The sequence below is a fragment of the Temnothorax nylanderi genome, unplaced genomic scaffold, assembly GCF_030848795.1.
Source record: "Temnothorax nylanderi isolate EJ_2023f unplaced genomic scaffold, tnyl_v1.0 TNYL_tig0071_pilon, whole genome shotgun sequence".
NCBI lineage: Eukaryota > Metazoa > Arthropoda > Insecta > Hymenoptera > Formicidae > Temnothorax > Temnothorax nylanderi.
In genome coordinates, this window is record NW_027249133.1 from 50,011 (window position 1) to 67,953 (window position 17,943).

The 17,943-nt window shown below is 39.6% G+C and overlaps 6 protein-coding genes across 16 annotated transcripts; 2 read left to right on the top strand and 4 right to left on the bottom strand.

Moving 5' to 3' along the window:
- Nucleotides 1–409: 409 nt before the first annotated feature.
- LOC139773878 (uncharacterized) lies at nucleotides 410–6,211 on the bottom strand. 3 transcript variants are annotated; one of them, XM_071708657.1, is made up of 7 exons: nucleotides 5,561–6,211; nucleotides 4,975–5,077; nucleotides 4,575–4,888; nucleotides 4,061–4,432; nucleotides 3,602–3,956; nucleotides 2,748–3,157; nucleotides 410–2,337 (listed from the first exon to the last, which is right to left on the bottom strand). In XM_071708657.1, exons 1-7 carry the CDS (start codon nucleotides 5,819–5,821, stop codon nucleotides 1,765–1,767), a joined length of 2,388 nt encoding a protein of 795 aa, XP_071564758.1. In that variant the 5' UTR covers nucleotides 5,822–6,211; the 3' UTR covers nucleotides 410–1,764. The 3 variants fall into 3 exon arrangements, with proteins under 3 accessions (XP_071564758.1, XP_071564757.1, XP_071564759.1); XM_071708656.1 differs by having other exon boundaries at nucleotides 4,575–4,900; XM_071708658.1 differs by having other exon boundaries at nucleotides 4,575–4,829; nucleotides 5,561–5,581.
- Nucleotides 6,212–7,462: 1,251 nt separating this feature from the next.
- Nucleotides 7,463–9,935, bottom strand: Bug (thioredoxin domain-containing protein bug). 5 transcript variants are annotated; one of them, XM_071708676.1, is made up of 5 exons: nucleotides 9,594–9,935; nucleotides 8,916–9,184; nucleotides 8,471–8,691; nucleotides 8,167–8,393; nucleotides 7,463–7,937 (listed from the first exon to the last, which is right to left on the bottom strand). In XM_071708676.1, exons 2-5 carry the CDS (start codon nucleotides 8,965–8,967, stop codon nucleotides 7,559–7,561), a joined length of 879 nt encoding a protein of 292 aa, XP_071564777.1. In that variant the 5' UTR covers nucleotides 8,968–9,184; nucleotides 9,594–9,935; the 3' UTR covers nucleotides 7,463–7,558. The 5 variants fall into 5 exon arrangements, with proteins under 5 accessions (XP_071564777.1, XP_071564776.1, XP_071564775.1 ...); XM_071708675.1 differs by having other exon boundaries at nucleotides 8,916–9,191; XM_071708674.1 differs by having other exon boundaries at nucleotides 9,385–9,935.
- A 143-nt stretch (nucleotides 9,936–10,078) lies between these two features.
- LOC139773891 (thioredoxin, mitochondrial) lies at nucleotides 10,079–11,952 on the top strand. Of its 5 annotated transcripts, none has more exons than XM_071708681.1 (4): nucleotides 10,079–10,218; nucleotides 10,819–11,022; nucleotides 11,335–11,458; nucleotides 11,664–11,952. In XM_071708681.1, the coding sequence occupies exons 2-4, from the start codon at nucleotides 10,841–10,843 to the stop codon at nucleotides 11,775–11,777; spliced, it is 420 nt and encodes a 139-aa protein (XP_071564782.1). In that variant the 5' UTR covers nucleotides 10,079–10,218; nucleotides 10,819–10,840; the 3' UTR covers nucleotides 11,778–11,952. The 5 variants fall into 5 exon arrangements, with proteins under 5 accessions (XP_071564782.1, XP_071564785.1, XP_071564781.1 ...); XM_071708684.1 differs by having other exon boundaries at nucleotides 10,822–11,022; XM_071708680.1 differs by having other exon boundaries at nucleotides 10,210–10,314.
- Nucleotides 11,953–12,033: 81 nt separating this feature from the next.
- Nucleotides 12,034–14,286, bottom strand: LOC139773890 (uncharacterized). Its single transcript, XM_071708679.1, has 4 exons — nucleotides 14,069–14,286; nucleotides 13,177–13,282; nucleotides 12,779–12,941; nucleotides 12,034–12,591 (listed from the first exon to the last, which is right to left on the bottom strand). Exons 1-4 carry the CDS (start codon nucleotides 14,124–14,126, stop codon nucleotides 12,301–12,303), a joined length of 618 nt encoding a protein of 205 aa, XP_071564780.1. The 5' UTR covers nucleotides 14,127–14,286; the 3' UTR covers nucleotides 12,034–12,300.
- Nucleotides 14,287–14,432: 146 nt separating this feature from the next.
- Pig-q (phosphatidylinositol glycan anchor biosynthesis class Q) lies at nucleotides 14,433–16,770 on the top strand. Its single transcript, XM_071708686.1, has 5 exons — nucleotides 14,433–15,449; nucleotides 15,659–15,939; nucleotides 16,035–16,227; nucleotides 16,310–16,424; nucleotides 16,527–16,770. Exons 1-5 carry the CDS (start codon nucleotides 14,634–14,636, stop codon nucleotides 16,715–16,717), a joined length of 1,596 nt encoding a protein of 531 aa, XP_071564787.1. The 5' UTR covers nucleotides 14,433–14,633; the 3' UTR covers nucleotides 16,718–16,770.
- Nucleotides 16,723–17,857, bottom strand: LOC139773892 (uncharacterized). The gene is made up of 2 exons (XM_071708685.1): nucleotides 17,576–17,857; nucleotides 16,723–17,346 (listed from the first exon to the last, which is right to left on the bottom strand). The coding sequence occupies exons 1-2, from the start codon at nucleotides 17,635–17,637 to the stop codon at nucleotides 16,989–16,991; spliced, it is 420 nt and encodes a 139-aa protein (XP_071564786.1). The 5' UTR covers nucleotides 17,638–17,857; the 3' UTR covers nucleotides 16,723–16,988.
- Between the last annotated feature and the right edge of the window lie 86 nt (nucleotides 17,858–17,943).

Sequence of the window (17,943 nt, forward strand, 5' to 3'; positions counted from 1 at the left end):
AAAAGAAGAAAATGAAAGAGGATTACTCCAATTTACATATAATCTCTTTCATATTGCTCTCTCAAAATTGCTTTTGAAATGAGATTCATAATTCATGTACAATCTGAAAAGTCGAAAGAGATGACACAAACTTAAAATAAAAGACAGAAAAAGATTGACGACCAATAAAATATATGTTAGATGGTTAAAAGAGAATTTAATCAACTTAGAGAGTAAATTTAGATCACTTTATATCGAGAGTGATAACAGAAACAGCCAATAAAATGACCCTGTTATGTGAAAATATATGTGAAGATGCAAGCACAATGTTGCGGCTTTCTGTTTTCTGTTAAAGTTCCTTCCTATTTCTTAGATATGGAGACAATCTAATGGTTAAAAAAAAAATTGAAATAATACAACTCACGACGAATTAATTTAACGAATTTTCTGGGTAAAAATTTAATTTGTCATAAAATACTTTCCAAACAACAACAGCATGTAACAACGGTGTCATAATAAGAAACATTAATCGTTAAAACTAAACGATCATATTTAATTAAAAATAACTCCAGATCAATCTTCGTCCGAACGAAATTCCAATTGCACGCGTATGGAATTTAAACCTCTTTCGAGTAACTTTAATTAATACAACTAAGGCTGCATTCGGGGAGCGCGCTATTAGCGCTATTTGCTTATTCTATCCTTGTTCTACACTTGATGAGCGATAAAGATAGAATGATGCAATAGCGCTAGTAGCGCGCTCCCCGAACGCAGCCTAATAATGCGATTGTACACAATGATAATTTTATCATTGTATATGTAATGAATTAAATAACCATGAAATTGAAACTAGAACAAATTTGTCTGTTGTGATATGTATATGTCACGTACGACAGTCCATTTCTCGTTACCAAGAAATTTCAAATAAATTAAAAGCGCGTACTTAAAAACTTAGCTATATTCAAATTCAACTAATCGCAACGACTTCCATCAATGAGCGATTCGTGAGCTTCGTTTGCCTCGTAAATTTCGACAGCTCTGGTCGGACATAAGTACGCAATGCAAATATGCTAATTTTTACACAATTATAATGCCCTAATTTTTATTTACATAATTATTATTATTATAAATATTACAAAATATATTATATTTGTATTACTTGAAAACTTGTGTGTAATTCAATAATAATTGGTCAATACATTTACAATTTCTTTAATATACGCTGTCCATTAGCCTGTCAAAAAAATTCATCACGATATATTCAAATTCTGCTTCTTTTTTTTTTTTCTTAAAGAAGACCAATTAAGCACCCGGCCAATTCTTCGTTGCGTAATTATGTCCAGTTCGAATCGATCGAGGTAATACAACACTTGTATTCGCAGATTAGTTGCTCCCGGCAGTGAATCTTTCGATCCCAAATCAGGCTCACGAATTCACGATGGAAAAACGGCGAACACAATACGGGAAATACGAACAGACAATAAACTTTGTTAACCAGTCAACAACGCTTACATACAACTAGGTCCCAATCGATGGCGATTGGGTTTGGTAAAAAAATCTGCTCTATTCGATTCACGCAACAACTCGCGGAACTTGTAACAATACGCGCATACAGAGACCCTCGTGTACTCGCGCAAAGGTTTCAACACGGTGACCGTCCGTGTCCAATCGTGAATTCTCCAGTCGTCAGGAACGCTCCTCGTACGTAGGCTTACGACAAGCTTACGGCAAGCTTGCGGGACGCGCTACGATTCTATGACTAGAATCGAATTGCAACAATTGACCTCAGTTGGTGTCGTCCTCCACGCCGGAGGAGCGCGCGACGACGGGAAGCGACGGCGGCGGCGGTGGTGGAGGTGGCGGGGCCACGAACTCGTCTTCCTCAGCTTCCTCCTCGCCGAGGAGAAAGTTTTCGTGTACCTCTTCCTCCCGCGCTGGCTCCGGTAGCGCCAGCACGTCCTGACCGTGCTGCTTCAGGTGGTCCTTGAGGGCGAACGCCCGGCCATACGACGCGCCGCACACGTAGCAGCTGAACTTGAGATTATTGTCCTTCTTGTGGGTCTGGATGTGCGCGCGAACAGCGTAGAGCGACGCGAACGGCCGTGAGCACTCAGTGCACCGGAACGGCTTCGTGTGGCTATTCTTGTGACCAGCCAGCTGCACCCGTGTCTTGAACGTCTTCGGGCAGTACGGACACGTGTAGGCGCGCTCATCACCGTGCGTCAGCAAGTGATGATTGTAGACGGAGGACGCCTTGAAGCGTTTGCCACAATGCTGACAGCCGTAGGGCCGTACGCCCGTGTGCGTGCGCATGTGAAGGGTCAGGCAGTAGGACACGCGAAAGGTCTTGCCGCAAACCTGCCGATAAACAAAGATAAAAATTGTAATGGAGCAAACGAGAAAGTCAGGATCCACATAAGACCGCAGCACTTTGACATTAGAAGCTTTGGCCAAGAGCTGCGATGCAACGAAAGAAGATACAACGTGTATTAGCACTAGAACTACCAAAGCAATCAAACAACTGATTTATAATTTCTTTTTTAATTATTCAAGTTTATAACGGTGCATCTTCTGAGATTTCCCGTGACTCTTGTTGCAATATGTAAACAATTAAACTGATTTACTTTTCCCTTTATCTCGTTTGTCAAAGATATATATATACACTGTAATAGAAGTTAATCGTTAATAGTCCTAATGTTAAAAAAAACTTTCAGCCACGTGTTTATGTGGTCACTTAACAAAACCTGACTATACAATTGTCCGCCTACCTCACAGGCATGCGGCTTCTCCCCGGTGTGAATTCGTTCATGCTTGACTTTCTCGTGCGGTCTGGTAAACCTGCGTCCACAATGCTGGCACTGATAGGGTTTCTGGCTGTCCCCTGGATCCATTGTTGTCACTGTCGTTGTCGCCGTCGTTACCGTCGTTGTTGATGTTACCGTCGAAGCCGGCGTTATCGTTGCTGGTGTCGTCGCTGATGTCGTCGTTGCCTCGGAAGACGTCGAAATGAAAGTCTGCATAATAGGCGACTGCGGAGGTGCCAGTTCGACGTGCACCGCCGCGTGCATCGTCAGGCTGTCCGCGGAATCGAACTTCCGGTTGCACACGGTGCACGTCACTGAGTCGCCCGTGTGAAGCGTCATGTGCGCGTCTTTGTACGATTCGGATAGAGTTTTACCTGCAGAACATTAATCGACATGTTAAGAAAACAAGAGGTAAAACGATTTAGCTTAATATGTAGTTTATCATCAAAAGCGGGTTATCAATTATTCTCATATCGTTGCTTGGAAATAAAATTTTGTGTATGATTTAAAAGATCATTAAACACATTCTCATGCTTTCCCACATATCTACCTAAAAAATTACCATTATATATTAAAATAATAATAATAGTAATTAGCGTATTATCGTAGCCTTGTAGAGCTTTATAGTTTCAATTTTTCCTACTGTTTAAAATAGCAGAGACACACAAGTGTTCGGATTTCTCATGACTCCTCCATTATTTTGTTATACATTTGATTATCGGCTCAGTGATAAATTTAACGATATACGTCGTCATTCTTATAGCGCGAAATAAGTTAATATCTAATTCGAAGGGTAAAATAAAAAATATATTTATTACCGCATTCGGGGCACGTGAAAGTCGCGTTAGGGGTGCCCTCGGGTGCATCGACATGTCTGGCTCTCACTGGCGCGTGCATCCTCGAATGCAGTCGTAAGCTTTTGTGGGAGCAAAATTCGGTACCGCATGTGGTACAGAGGAACGTCTTCCGGTTCGGATCGACTTCGCCATCGTGCACCTTCGCGTGAAGTTGCAAGGCTCTAGGGGTCGCGAAGCTCTGATCGCATTGCTCGCAACGATTATTGCCACGGAGACAGGCGTGCACGCGAAAATTTCCCAACTTGGAGAACTGCTGCAGGCACTGATTGCATTTGTACATTCGCATCGACGCGGTCGCCAGGCGTTTCTCTCGTACCTGCGATATTATATATGCGTTAGAAAGAGACATGAACTCTTACGTGACGAAATGCGTATCGCGAGAGATTTTTCTTCCGCCGAGAAGCGCGCCTTAAATCACACCTTAACACCTTCCACATTCGAAAAGAACTTCTCGATCATCGGAGCCTTCGCTGATTGTGACGTTGTCACCTGAATCGGAGTACGGTCCCAGAATTTCTCAATTTGCACGACTTTTCTGGTGTAGAGCCTACCCTCGCTATCCACACATTCCTCCGTGCGCAACGTGTTCATCGTCTGCCGCTGCCGCGCGTTCGCCACATTTTCCGAGCCTTCGGACAACACGGATACCGGACTTGTCGTCGCCAGATCATTCAACTGCTCCGCCATCTCTAGCAAAACCTCCTGGCCATCGTGGAACTGCTTGATATGCTCCAGGACGGAGTTGAAGCTCATTTCGCAACTGGTGCAACTATATACAGCGTCAGACTCGAGCTGTAGCAACAGAAACAAGAAACAAAGTTGTATATAATTGTTGTAAAAAAAAATCAAATTACTATCAATTTAAAGAAATGCTTTTGTGACAATATTCGCCAAATACATGTAAGATACAAATATAATCCGGTTTTCGATATACCTCGCACAGCTCTCGCTTGACGCGCAGAAAACCAGCCTCGTCGATCTCCCCTGCCTCGTTTAAACGATCCACATCGATCAGGGCAGCGGCCTCACCATCCAGGAGCTCGGAACTGTCTGGTAACACGGCGATTACATTCTTCTCCATTGATGCCGTCTTGCGGTCTGCATTCGATATGGGGATAGCCATCAATCCTTGCGACGACTGCAATCTTCTCTGCGCTCCGCCACCGTCGCCGGCGAGTCCTTCGGACATCTTGAAATCCAGAGAATTTTCATCTGGTTGCGTTTCTTCCATGTCCATCTTTTCTACGACTTTAATCTCTCCTGGTATTTTTCATTAGAAACGACAGTCAAGCCCACAGAAATGCTACGTAAGAAAAAACAGCAATTCTACAAACCATTCTCATCCAATTGTATCGTCTGCGGATCGCCCATTATAATAACTCCGTTGCTGCCCATGGTCGCGAGGAAGCCCCGATTAATCTGCTGCGCCTTGGCATCCTAAAATCAACAGTCACAATTGTATCTTTGATGGAAAAACCAAACAGTTTGAAACTCTTTTTATATACATAGAGCTTTAAATCATTGAATATTTAAAAGTAATGAATTAATCCACGTGCACATATTAATATACAATATTATCTAGTGATATAAGTTAGCAAGTAGACAAAACAATTTGCTCCAGCAGCAAAATATGCTTTTGCTCCTTTTGAAGCTGTATCGTGCATTAAATTGAAATTGAAATTTTCTGTATAATTCAATTGAGACTCGTATATTTGCAGGTTTTGTTATTTCAAGATTTCCAAGACTTCCAAGAAGTTCATTTAAAGGTTCGTGCGACAATTACATCTTTGAAAATCGTCACGAATATTTTCTATCTTAATCAATGTTTAAAATAACATGCGATAAATGTTTGAGAAGCTTGTGATAAAAAGCCCTATGTAAATCGCCAACGAAGCTATCCGCGTTCCCCTTTTGCCGTACCATTAGCAAATCCATTTTGATCTCGGGCTCCTTTCCGCCCTTCCTGAGCTTGTCCGCCAGAATCTCAGGCTTCATCTTGTACCTGAGATCGTGCTCGCACATGTCCAGGTGCTGAATGAGCGCTGTCACGGAGTCGGAACGCTGGGAACAGCCGGGGCAATAGAGATTGTCCGTCAGGCTCAACAAGTGGTACTTGAGGGACTGAGGATTGTTGAAGGTCTCGCCGCAGCACATAGGGCAGATGAGGTTGATCGAGCCCATAATTGAACTGTCGGACTCTCTCCCCGGGATCGGACGATCGGCACACCGCTGCGCGCCCGCGTTCGCTGCGATCTACGCTCCGGTCAGGGTTCGGCTTAACCTAGCGCGGGACGTCGGACAGAAGCGTTTGTGGGAACGTATCTGCGGAAATCTCTCTCATCTCGCCTGTCTCGAATATCCGGCAAAATTCCGTACGTGCCGAACCGTGCCCGTCCTCCTCCCCGCGCAGCGGTCCACAGCACTGGCGGGCGGCCCTGGTCACCGCGACAACAAATCCATTAGAGACGAACTTCAGCGCAAACAAATGCCGCACACAACAATCGTGAAGTTGGGAATTTAATAAGTGAATCTCGAAGTCGGCCATTACAACGTCAGACCCGCCGCACGTCACTGCCCCAAGTGTCAAGTTAGCGTTCATCGCGCCCTCTTCGTAGCTGCACCTGCACCTTCTGCACTTGAAACGAAGTGAATATGTAATTAGACGTTGGAGAGAAAAGGAAGAAAGATAAACAATGTACTTAAAGTACATAAATATCAATAAGCCAATTCCTTTTAGTGACACAAGTCGACACAAGTGTCGTTCTGTCTTTGTTATTCATTGAATGCCAAGAAGGATAGAACGATGTTTGTGTCGACTTGTGTCACTAAAAGGAATTGGCCCAATATAGCGCCAGACGACGCTCATTTTAAATGGTCGTCATTCTAGCAATTTTCTTCAATGAAATGAAGATATTATAATCGGAAACTAAAATTAAAAACTAAGTTGTATAAGAAATATAATAAAACTCTAAGATATATAATTTAAATAAGGCAAATTAGGCAATAAAAGTCGAGCACAGTTTATATTTATGGAAACAACCAATTAATAATTTTAAATATAAACCGATCTGTATGTACAATGACCGAACAGTTTTATTAACATTAAACTTACGCTTTAGCTTAAACGTGTATAAAAATAAAGGAAGAAAATTAGAATATATTGTAAGAAATCGAATGGCGCCTACCCCGATAGGTGGCTCCAGGTGGCGCATGCGAGCGTCACAATAGTTGACTAGGGGCGATGGCGGCACCGTCGCCGACGAGCGATTGTAGAGTGTGTGTGATTGGTCGGGTGGGCTATGACGCAAGATGTTTGCGCGGCGCGAATAACGGTCGTGCAAGTCCGAAGTGTCCGAACGCGTTTCAACGAGTTCAGTACAAGAAGCGTTGAGAGGGGTTCGAGAGAGTTCGAGGCGGATCTCCGAGGAGACCAGTCGCGTAGCGAAAGGCTCATGTAATCGCGTCACGATACCTCGAGTCTTGATTGGTGTAAAGTGAAATACAGTTTAAGTAAACATTATCCCTGTAGTCTCTTCCCTCATCACCATTCCCGTCTCTCTACGTAACGAGCGAAATCGTCCTGCATAATCCTTCGTGAAACCGGTGAAACGACAATTAACTTTCGGTCATATATTACAATATATGAAACTCATCAGTGTCGGTCAATCGGGTCAATGTTGATATTTTTCACTCATGAGCACTAATTCCGATTTCGAGTAATCATTAAACTTTGCAGTTAATCTTTTAGTAATAAATAAAGCAAGCAGTAAATTTGGCAGTAATTAAAGTAACTTAAATTTAAACGAATTCTTGGAGTTTCCCTTATCAGTATTTATATATATATATTTATTTATTTTCCTTCTTCCTATTTACAAGTTTACAAAATGAATAAATAATTCAGCAATTAGTCTGCCTTTCTTAATCAGCATGCTCGTGCTCTTCATTACTCTCGAGCCAGGTATTCTGAATAAGCTCAACGAACTGTTGCCACCATCTGCTACGTGATGTGAAGTACAGGGCGCAGGCAACTATGAAGACCCACGACAGCACCAGACAATAGTCCGTCTCGTTGGAGGGCGTGCTCGAAACCGGCCCCGTAAAGTCCGCCGATGTAACGTACAGCGAGCCATTCGGCTGCAGGTTCGTCAGATGAGACACGAACTTGGCGAACGACTCCAGAGTATAGATCGTGTCGTTGAATTTGGCGACAGGCTTGCCGTTGTGAACCAGCATCAGTGTCGGCACCCCAACTATTCCGTATTGAGCATTGAAGCTGAAAGCGATGTATTTTCTTACACTGAGAAAAAATCCAAAAAAAAAATATTTATTAGGTGGCTCCTAATAGCATATTTTCTTATTTTTTTACACATATTTATTTAGAATTAGATATTTTTATTTAAATTAAATATTTTTTTGGATTAAAATATTTTTTTTCTCAGTGTAAAATTAATTTCGAATACCAGAGGACAAGAAAAAAGAAAAGTGACAAATTTTCTTTCCATACCTCCGAATTTTGTAACACTTACCTTTGGTGTTTTATAGCATCGATGGCTACGGCTTTAACGTGGGGAAACGAGCGAGGTATAGCGTTAAAATGCGGCGCAGCTTGGCTGCTGAACACGCACCATCGGGCATAAAATAACACTAGAACGCACGTTCCCGGTAACTGTTTACCGTCTTTATCATTTCTGGAACGATTTGAGGGGCCAGGCTCCAAGATTAATAGCTCCATGAGTCTAGTCGCATTGACAATCTATAACAATGACAGATTTATAGGAAAGCTATATTATCCTGTTCAATATATTGTACTATTTTATAAATTTGTAAGACCTCAACAGGACCGTAGATCTTCTCCGACGAGCAATTAACTTTAGTAGTATTGGTTGAGACGGTTGAGACTGTGACATTTACTGCAACATCGGCATTTACGTTCGCAGACTCATTCGTTTCATCTGTATGAACCTGCTTACTTTCTTCTTCATTGATAGCATCCTCAGATACTGTTTGCATTGTAAATACTTCCACAGCTTCTTCGCTGTTTGCGATACTAACTAAAAATTACAGATAATACACTTTGCGCTAATCCTAAAAGCAGTTTGAAGTTGAGAACGTTTATGCAAACTTTACAGTTTATCTTTATCGGAGATTAATATATTCAGATATCTAGCAACTGCTAATATCTGTGTTATATTTAATAATTATTAGATTCCCTTTATGCAAAGAATGCACGATGAAAGATAAAAACTAATAAATAATTAAATTAATTATTTCTTACCTAAGATTAGAGGCATAACGAAGCCTATGAAGCTTATTCTCAATAAGTTCATCTTTGGTGTATGGCATTAAACTACTTGTGTTACGATCAAATTGATAAATCGATTCTGTGGTTTCCACCGATGCAACGGAATGTACAATCCGTTTGACTTTGTAGATTCCTCAGATATCTTGGTATGTCAAAATGCATTAATTTCACCTTGAAACAAGTTAGGAAGATCTAGCTCTCTCTTTTTCAGCAGTCTTATCAGGTAACTGTCCTCTATATAACTGGAATCTTTAAATAATTAGAATAGAATATATATATATATATATATATATATATATGAACAATCTGCATAAAATAATTTGTTTTTCAGATAAAAATTAATTGCACGTTGCAGTTATTAACCAGTGGCCAGTACAATTATATGTTAACGAGTTAAATAAATAAATTTGTTCAATCATATTAATTGTACGTTTCTTCTTACCTAAGTAGAGTCTACACTCAAAATATAACCTACAAGTCTCTATACCTATAATTTTAAGGTTAAAAGCTCAAAATTGATTTTAATCCTATTTGTCTCTCTGATTTATCGAAGTACAATTATTTATCACTTCTATTCAGTCTTTGAGAGTCTTGCGTTTCGAACATAAATGTCGGGAAAGCAATAAACAGGTTGTTTTTCTTTTTTCTTACAGTAAGTTCGGTTAGTTACACCGCTCGACACTGATCCACTTCAGTCAGTGCATAGTGCATGAATATATATATCATATATATATATATATAAAGACAATTATATATTTAAATGTGAAAGCGTGATATAAGCAGTTTTTTTAGTTTTAACATTTAATAGGTATGTCGCAAAAAATGTGATAATATTAGCATTGAGCGTCTCAATCGGTCAAAATGCTCGTTAAAGCGCTCATTATGACTTCATGTGCAGTGTTTAGCGTGATGCGGCGACTAAAATAGCACAAGTGTGAATAAAATCGCTATTGGAAGTTTATTTTTTACAATTATATCACAATTGCATTATATTGTGCTACACTCCCTGCATTACGTTGTGTTTCTTTAGATTCTGTTCTTTGTAGCTGAATCTCTTGAACTTTTCATCGCTTCTCTCTTTTTCTCCCTGATGTCTAATTTTATGTCTATTTCATTTCAAGTGCAGAAAGTACGACGTACAGTTACACAGAGCAAATCGCCCAAAAAAGTTCAAGTACAAAGAACAAACTTCGCGGTCATCGTCGACCTTAATTACTGCGCACGCGCGGGGAAAAAAATCTGTCCCAAGTGACGATAGGTTATCGACGGAATATCGGTGAGTGTCACGAATTTTTACAATATACAGATCTGGCAATAAAAGAGAAGGGTTACGAAAGACGCGGACAACATATCTGCATATTAACGTATCGATGTGAGAATATATATTAGGCGCATGAGTAACGTGAAAAAACCAAGTTCAACGACGGTGGCGAACAAAAAAGAACCGTCGGTCGATATCGGAAAAATTTTCTTTGCAATAAAGAATAACGAACGACACTTTTAATGACGAGCACTATTTTCAGCACAAACTTCTTAATGACTCTTTTTAAAATAAATTTAATAAAATTGCTATTTTTATTATCAAACATATATAACTATTGACACGTGATGTGACGCGATGTCAGAATGTCAAACTGTACACCTTCACGCGTCGTTCGGAATTCGTTAAACATTTTGGCCTGCTAAACTAAGCCCTTGAAATTTGTCAAAAGATGAAATCTGTAAATGTAAATGTAATTTGCAAAATACCAATATAGGGATTCGAGAAAAAATAGATATAGAGAAAGTTAAAAGAACTTGGGAGAACGAAGAGACGTGGGGAGAAAGGCGATTCTATTTTAATGTTTAACTTAGTTTTGGTTATTTTATATTTCAGCAGACTACTAAGAAGCTAAAAGATGCAGCGCCTAGGAGTTCAGACTATTCGCACCAGCAGAACCCTCTTGGGCAGTAGGTTGTATACCACTGCACCTGCACAGGAGCAAGTGGTGTCCGCCACCTTCAAGGTTCAGGATCACAAGGATTTCCACGAACGTGTAATGAACTCCAAAGTGCCCGTTATCGTCGACTTCTTTGCCACGTAAGCGTTGCATAGAACGGCAATTGGATTTGATTGCAGTATTTAGGCTGATTTTTGTTATTAACGTCTACTGTTCCCCTTCTTCTTAATTATTATCGTTGAATGTTCCTTTTTTCATACAAACATTTGAATATAATAGTTACAAAATATTTCAAATTTTACCATGTGCGTTAAGTCACAAAGGAGACTAAATAAAGCAAAGGAAATACAGTAAACATTGTGCAAGATTGCTTCTTCCATAGTTTATCTAGATAACAGTAGGATATGAAAATCAAATCGGCATTTACTTTAGAATTTGCGCAATTGTTCCAGATGGTGTAACCCATGTCGCATGCTGACTCCGAGAATAGAAACGGTTGTTGCCGAAAAACAAGGGAAAGTACTGTTGGCTAAAGTCGATATCGACGAGAACACAGACCTCGCCCTTGACTATCAAGCAAGTATTTTTTTTGTTGCAATTTTAGTACAATTAAATAGTGATTCTAAGTCCATCGGTTGATGATGCACCGAATTTTATAACAAATTTAATGTTGATTTTTTCTAAGTTTCGAAATTCAGGATTATAATTGAATGATTGTGCGTCTTTTATTTTACGATTAACTTCGGACTGCGTATTTTATCATGTATTAATTTTCACACAGGTTGGATCCGTGCCTGTACTCATCGCTATGAAGGACGGAAAGGTTCTAGAAAGAATAGTCGGTCTTCAAGATACCGACAAGCTCAGACAATTTGTTAACAAGTATGCAGAGTAGCGTAGCCAAAAATTATTATGTAAATTACCTCCGATGGTCGCAGTTTTTATTAATCCTTGTATAGAGAATTTTTACATTACGCTTCAAAATCCGCACGACTATGTTTATAGTAAATTTTTCTTAGCTACTAAGTAAATGTATCCCGATATAAATATATACATATATTACATATATAGATGATATTGTGCAAAACAGGTTTAGATTTATCTCGCCTTGCAGATTTAATAAAAGGTTTTTATGAATAAAATACCATAGATAGCTAAAAAATATGAACATTTTTATTTATGATGAATTGAAATTATGAGATAAAATGACTAATGTTACACATAATGTCGTATGTGAAGCGTCCAATCAATTAATTACCGCAGTCATCATGATACAATTGAACTACAAATGTCGGTTCGACAAGAAATGTGTGAAACTTCCTCGAACAAGCTGCCGAAATTTTTCGTATACCATCTCTCGGATCCAACATATTGATGCTGCTCTTTTCGCGATTATTTCTCATAAAATTTTTCAAGGTTCAAATTTCCTCGCTAGGTGATAAAGTCTGTAAAACTTGTCGCGCTCTTTTATAAGGAGTTGTCTTCATAAGCTCTTTCTTGTCTTTCTCGTCCTCCTCCGTCTCAGCTTTTTTCATAAGTTCCATTGCCTTTTCTATTAACGTTTCGCGCGCCGAGCCTCTGCACTTTTCAAAGTATTCCAGAACGACGGGGAAAAGTTCGTCATTAATGCTATAGCTGCTCAGTAAATTGTCCATCAACCAGATCTGCCTGAGCTTCTCGAATTTCCATTCGTTTTTACAATGTTTCCACTGTAACAACAATTTATATTCAAAATTTGGGACACTTGAGAAGATCGCCAAAATATTTACGTGTTTACGTAAACAGAAAAAAACGCGCACTTGCATTATATTTTCACAAGGTAGTCCAGAATTGACTCTTTAAATATTATTAAATATTAAGGATATTAATGAACAATTCTAACAATTCGCAACCTACCTTTTTTAGATAGGCGTATGCCATATTTATGTCACGAATTTCTTTGTCTTTCTTCCTTTCGAGTTTTGCCAGAGTAGCTTTCTTCTTTTTCAACTCCCTTTTAGATAGAGGCTTCTCATTTAAATCTTTCTTTGAAATATCCTTACTGGTAGAAGCGTCGTCACTACAAAAAGTTGTTTAATTAAATCCCAACTTCAACTATATCTTTAAACGTGACTATTCATATCGATTGATTAATGATCTAATATTTCATTAATAAGTCTTTTAATATATAAAAAATGTTTTAAATATCTTTATGAATAATACAGTTGCTATTAAAGTCTCCAGACTCCTGTGTCGAAATTTAATTTAAGATACAATTGTATTTATGGTAGGGTAAAATTTTTAAAATCTCTTACGCGGTATCGTTCAGTCTTTTTCTTTTTTTCTTTGGTTCGTCTTGTGCGACCGTTTCCTCCTGCGAACGTTTCTTCGTTTTATCAGTTTGCTGATCATTGTGGCGAGCTATGAAAACATTTATCACATAATATTATTTAATAGGATTTATACGTATATATGGACAATATGCACGACAATGTCTATTCATTTCCGTTTATTTCTACTATGCTAGAATTTGCTACAACATTCTTCTCTTACTGTGTTTCACTAAATAAGGCGAAAGGCGTTTTGAGTAAACGATGAAATCTTTTGTTTATTTTCAGGAGAGAACGCTTATTGAAATTTGTTATATACAACGGCCTGTGTGTGTTAAGAATAACAAAATATTTCAACAAAATCAACCACGTGGCATGTGGCAATAACGAATATATATTTAACTCCTACCCAAACGACAAGGGCGACGGCCGACGATAAGATAAAAGGGCGCTTTATCATCGCTATTGCGTCATTCTGTCTTTATCATTTATTAGACGTAAAACAAGGATAGAATGATACAATAGCGATGATAACACGCGCCCTTTCTCTTATTGTCGCTCTTGCCGTTTGCGTAGGGGTTAAATGTACTCGTTACTGCCACGTGCCACGTGGTTGATTTGATTTTGTTGAAATATTCCATTATTCTTAACACACACACACACACACACACACACACACACACACACACACACACACACACACACACACACACACACACACACACACACACAGGTTGTATATAACAAATCGAGATAAAGTGTTCCCTTCTGAAAGTAAACAAAAGATTTCATCGTTGTTTATTAAAAATCGTCTTATAGGAAGCCCCCCCGAATGCACCCAAAGAAATTAATCTTGGAATCGCTTTTAGAAGCTTACCGAGTTCTTTGGCGAGTCGCTCCACCCGTTTCTGTCCCCTTATTCTACGCTCAAACATCTCCTTCAGATCGTCATTTATGTTGAAATAGAAATCAAAGTGTTTCTTGTATTCCTCTTGTATTCAGCCCTATCCTTAAATATTTTTCCACTCAACTTCCTTATAACGATCAGCTGATGACACACGGCAGAAGACAAATCGACCACGTGACCACAGCCACTCACAGCCCCCGGTGCATGGAGTTTTTTCACTGGACCAGCCCAATCAGACACAATGCTTGAGGATCTCTACAGTCCAGGGGAAAAACTCCAAGCGCCGGTCGCTGTGAGTGGCTGCGGTCACGTGGTCGATTTGTTTTCTGCTGCCGTGTGTCATCAGCTGATCGTTATAAGGAATTTTGAGTGGAAAAATATTTCCACTTGTAATTATAGAAAGCAGAGTGGAAAAAACGTGTCTCAAAGCGACTGAATAAATAAAGAAACATTGCGCTTGTAAAATGGAAATAGTAAGAGGAAGAAGACAGGAGGTTCAGGTAATGCGGATACGTGATCTTCGACAGTAAAAAAAATGACGAACAATTTACTAATATTCATTCCTCAAACCCTGTGCGCCGAACGGTCCGGTTATATACTTGGCAAGGTGATACACGATGCCCGCGGCGACCTGAAAAAGTTCTACGTCATCAGCTTGCGTAGGGTCGCCTCGGTTGAGCTAACCACCAAGTCTACGTTAGGCGTCATCGGGTATTATTCCAATGGGAACGACGCGATCGAGGAACCTTCGGAACGTAAGCACAATTGGGTGCACATCGGGACGAAACCGTCCAAGGATGGGCGCGACAACGAGTATCATCTGCTGAATGTCGTTCTTAACAATAAGAAGATGGATCTGTCAGCGATGCGCACGATGCTCGTTCTATACAATCAGCAGGCGTTGCAGGAGACAGAATTGTTAGAGAGCGAGATAGCGTCGGGCGATCACTTTCACGAACTCGCGGGGCTAATACAAGACAAGAAGGATGAGTTGAGGATCAAATCCAGATTTGTTCGCACCTGGGAGACCTTGTTGACCTATCATATGTCCCTCTACTTGTATCCCGTCTTATTACTATCCAAGGTGACGGAGAGACTATTGCCAGTCTTGAAGTACTCCTACCTTGGCTTGCACGTCTACGACTGGCTGGAGAATGTCAAGTGGATGCTAGCGACGGTCATGCGGAACGGGAACTTTAAACTGAAAACAGGAAATTATGCGCTGGCAATCGTGATGGACATGGCGCTAGGAATCTTTGTACTGCGATTGTTACAATATTATATCGAGGATCGGCCGTCACAGCTTCTGCTAAACAATGCGGAGGCAAGTTTAGATATATGTGCCACGTACGTGAACAAAATGATCCATGTTCTAACAAAAGTTTGATAGACTTAATTTTCATGATTTAATAGGTTTCATTTCAAACCTAAGTTAACTTAAAAAAAGAAGAAAAAAATGGCTTAATTGTTCGTATTATATAAAATTAAATATTATAAATATCTGCGATACACGTTTATCTGTTTCTGTTAACTTTAGCAATTGGAATTTCTATTTAACAGAAAGTTGTGGAGACTCTAAGGGACCTGATTAATTGGTTGATGGGTGTACCAGCTGGCCTGAAGCTCAACCATGCTCTGAACAATACTATGGGAAAGTTCTTCTTGTATCATATACAGCTCTGGTGGACATTTTTAATATTTTTGAAGCCGCTCCTGGATCTCGCGTTCGAAGTACTGCTTTTGTTTGGAAGACTGGGCATCACGTTTCAAATATCTATCGTTGCGGATCTCTTGGCTCTCGTTAGCTTCCATACGTACTGCATCTACGTTTATGCAGCAAGGTGTAATATATCTTTTCACGTCCCGTCGCAAACGATTTAATAAAACTGTTGATTTCTTATCTGAAATAATTTAAAGGCTCGTAATCGATCGATAGGCTCTTCAATATTCAGCTGAGAGGGATTACGGCCCTCTTTAGACTGTTCCTCGGGAAGAAGAAGAATCCCTTGCGCGAGAGAGTGGACTCCTGTCAGTATCAAACGGACCAGCTGTTCGTCGGGACACTGTCATTCACCATTCTTCTGTTCCTGATGCCCACAACGTGGGTGTACTATACTGTATTTACCATGGTAGGATAACGTATATTTTGTTTTCAACCTTTTCAGACTCCTTTTGAGATAATCGCGGAATTATCAGTAGTTTTGATTGCAGCTCAGATTAGTATCAATCGCATTCGGTGGTTTTCTGACCAGACTAAAGTTTTATCTGCAAGTTATGCCCGTTTACACCTTTTGGAAGTGGCTGCTACGATCTTACAGCACTTGCAGTAAGTAGCATAACGTATCGCATCTCGAAAGAAAGGAATGTAGCAACTTTCCGTTGCCCGATAACAAGCAGTTATTTAATATCGCAAATAATTTCCCCACAGGCATCGTTGACATCAGACTGCATCCTTGCTGCACCGAAGGACTAACAGTTCTGTCGATGACTATGGTTGTCGCGCCTTGGAGGCTCACATGGAAAAAGTGCATCCCAGATACGATTGTTTGCCATCCGTCCATCGAGTGGTGCACAATATTGAATAACGTTATATGGGGCCATTTATTATATCCGTTATAAAAATCTATATTGAACATCTGTATCTTTTATTTACAATAAGGCATTTAATATTACTTTTATCTTTTATTTACACCAAGCATTCCTCTTAACAAAAATTTCTTTCCTAGCACTCTGTACAGTATACATTTAATATAAATATTACTGTGAACTGAATTAAGCGTCTGCTAACGTATACTTATGAAAAGCATGAACGTTATATATAATAAAACAAATTACATAACAGAATTTTACGAAACAGCCCGTGAGGTAGCATTTCGGATAAACAGATGTTCTACCTCGATTTAACTTTAACATTCTCTTTCTCTTCTAATTCCTTCTGCATTTTGCTCAGCGACTCTCCCAAATCGGTACCGAGTATTGTATCAATATCGTTTTCCTCTCTCACAATACAGAAATAACCTAGGAATACAGCTAGACTTGTCGAAATAACCATACCCTGATACCATGGATATTTATCTCCGATCGGATCGCGATACTCGTCGATTCTCATGGTAGCAGCTTTCGACGTGGAATATTTTATGGGCTGATCGGCACCATCATCCTCGCCTTCCAATGCTGTGCTTTGATCCTTAGAAGATACCGTGTCCGATTTACTTCTGATACTATGTGCTATCTGTGGTGCGTTGTATCTGCAAGAAATGAATCCTCTTAACAAGTCGTTGCATTAAATTGTTTAATAATGACTTTAATTTCCACGTTTCGCGATTGGCTTTAAACATCATTGTTCAATTTGTAATACAAGTTTTGGACTCAAAACTGCTTCGAGACGTAACGTGAGTCGCATATTTGGAATATATTTCGGCAATAAAGAATGCAACAAAAATTTTAATTAAAGATTTTAATTCAACTTTTAATTACCTTTTAAGCAGTACACTCTTACCACGCAGTAAGAGACTGTTTTTTGCTACGTTGCCCAACATTGCAGAGATTCAAAATTAAAATTGTATCCTCGTGAGGGATCTTCGTGCCTTATCTATACACTTTATGTTGAGGCTATTTTCGAGTCAGCCTCAATCATGTACGAAATCACAAAATTGGAATACAATTCGATGTAAATCTCGTATCGGATATTCGTCTTTTTCTCGCCCTTTTCCATAGAGAAAAGAGGTTTGTCCTTTTTCGAAGAACTTCCTGAACTGGTGCACACTGCACACTACACTAGTGCAATTAAGTTGCACCAGTTCAGAAAGTACTTCGAAAAAGAACAGACACAGAACAGATGTTTC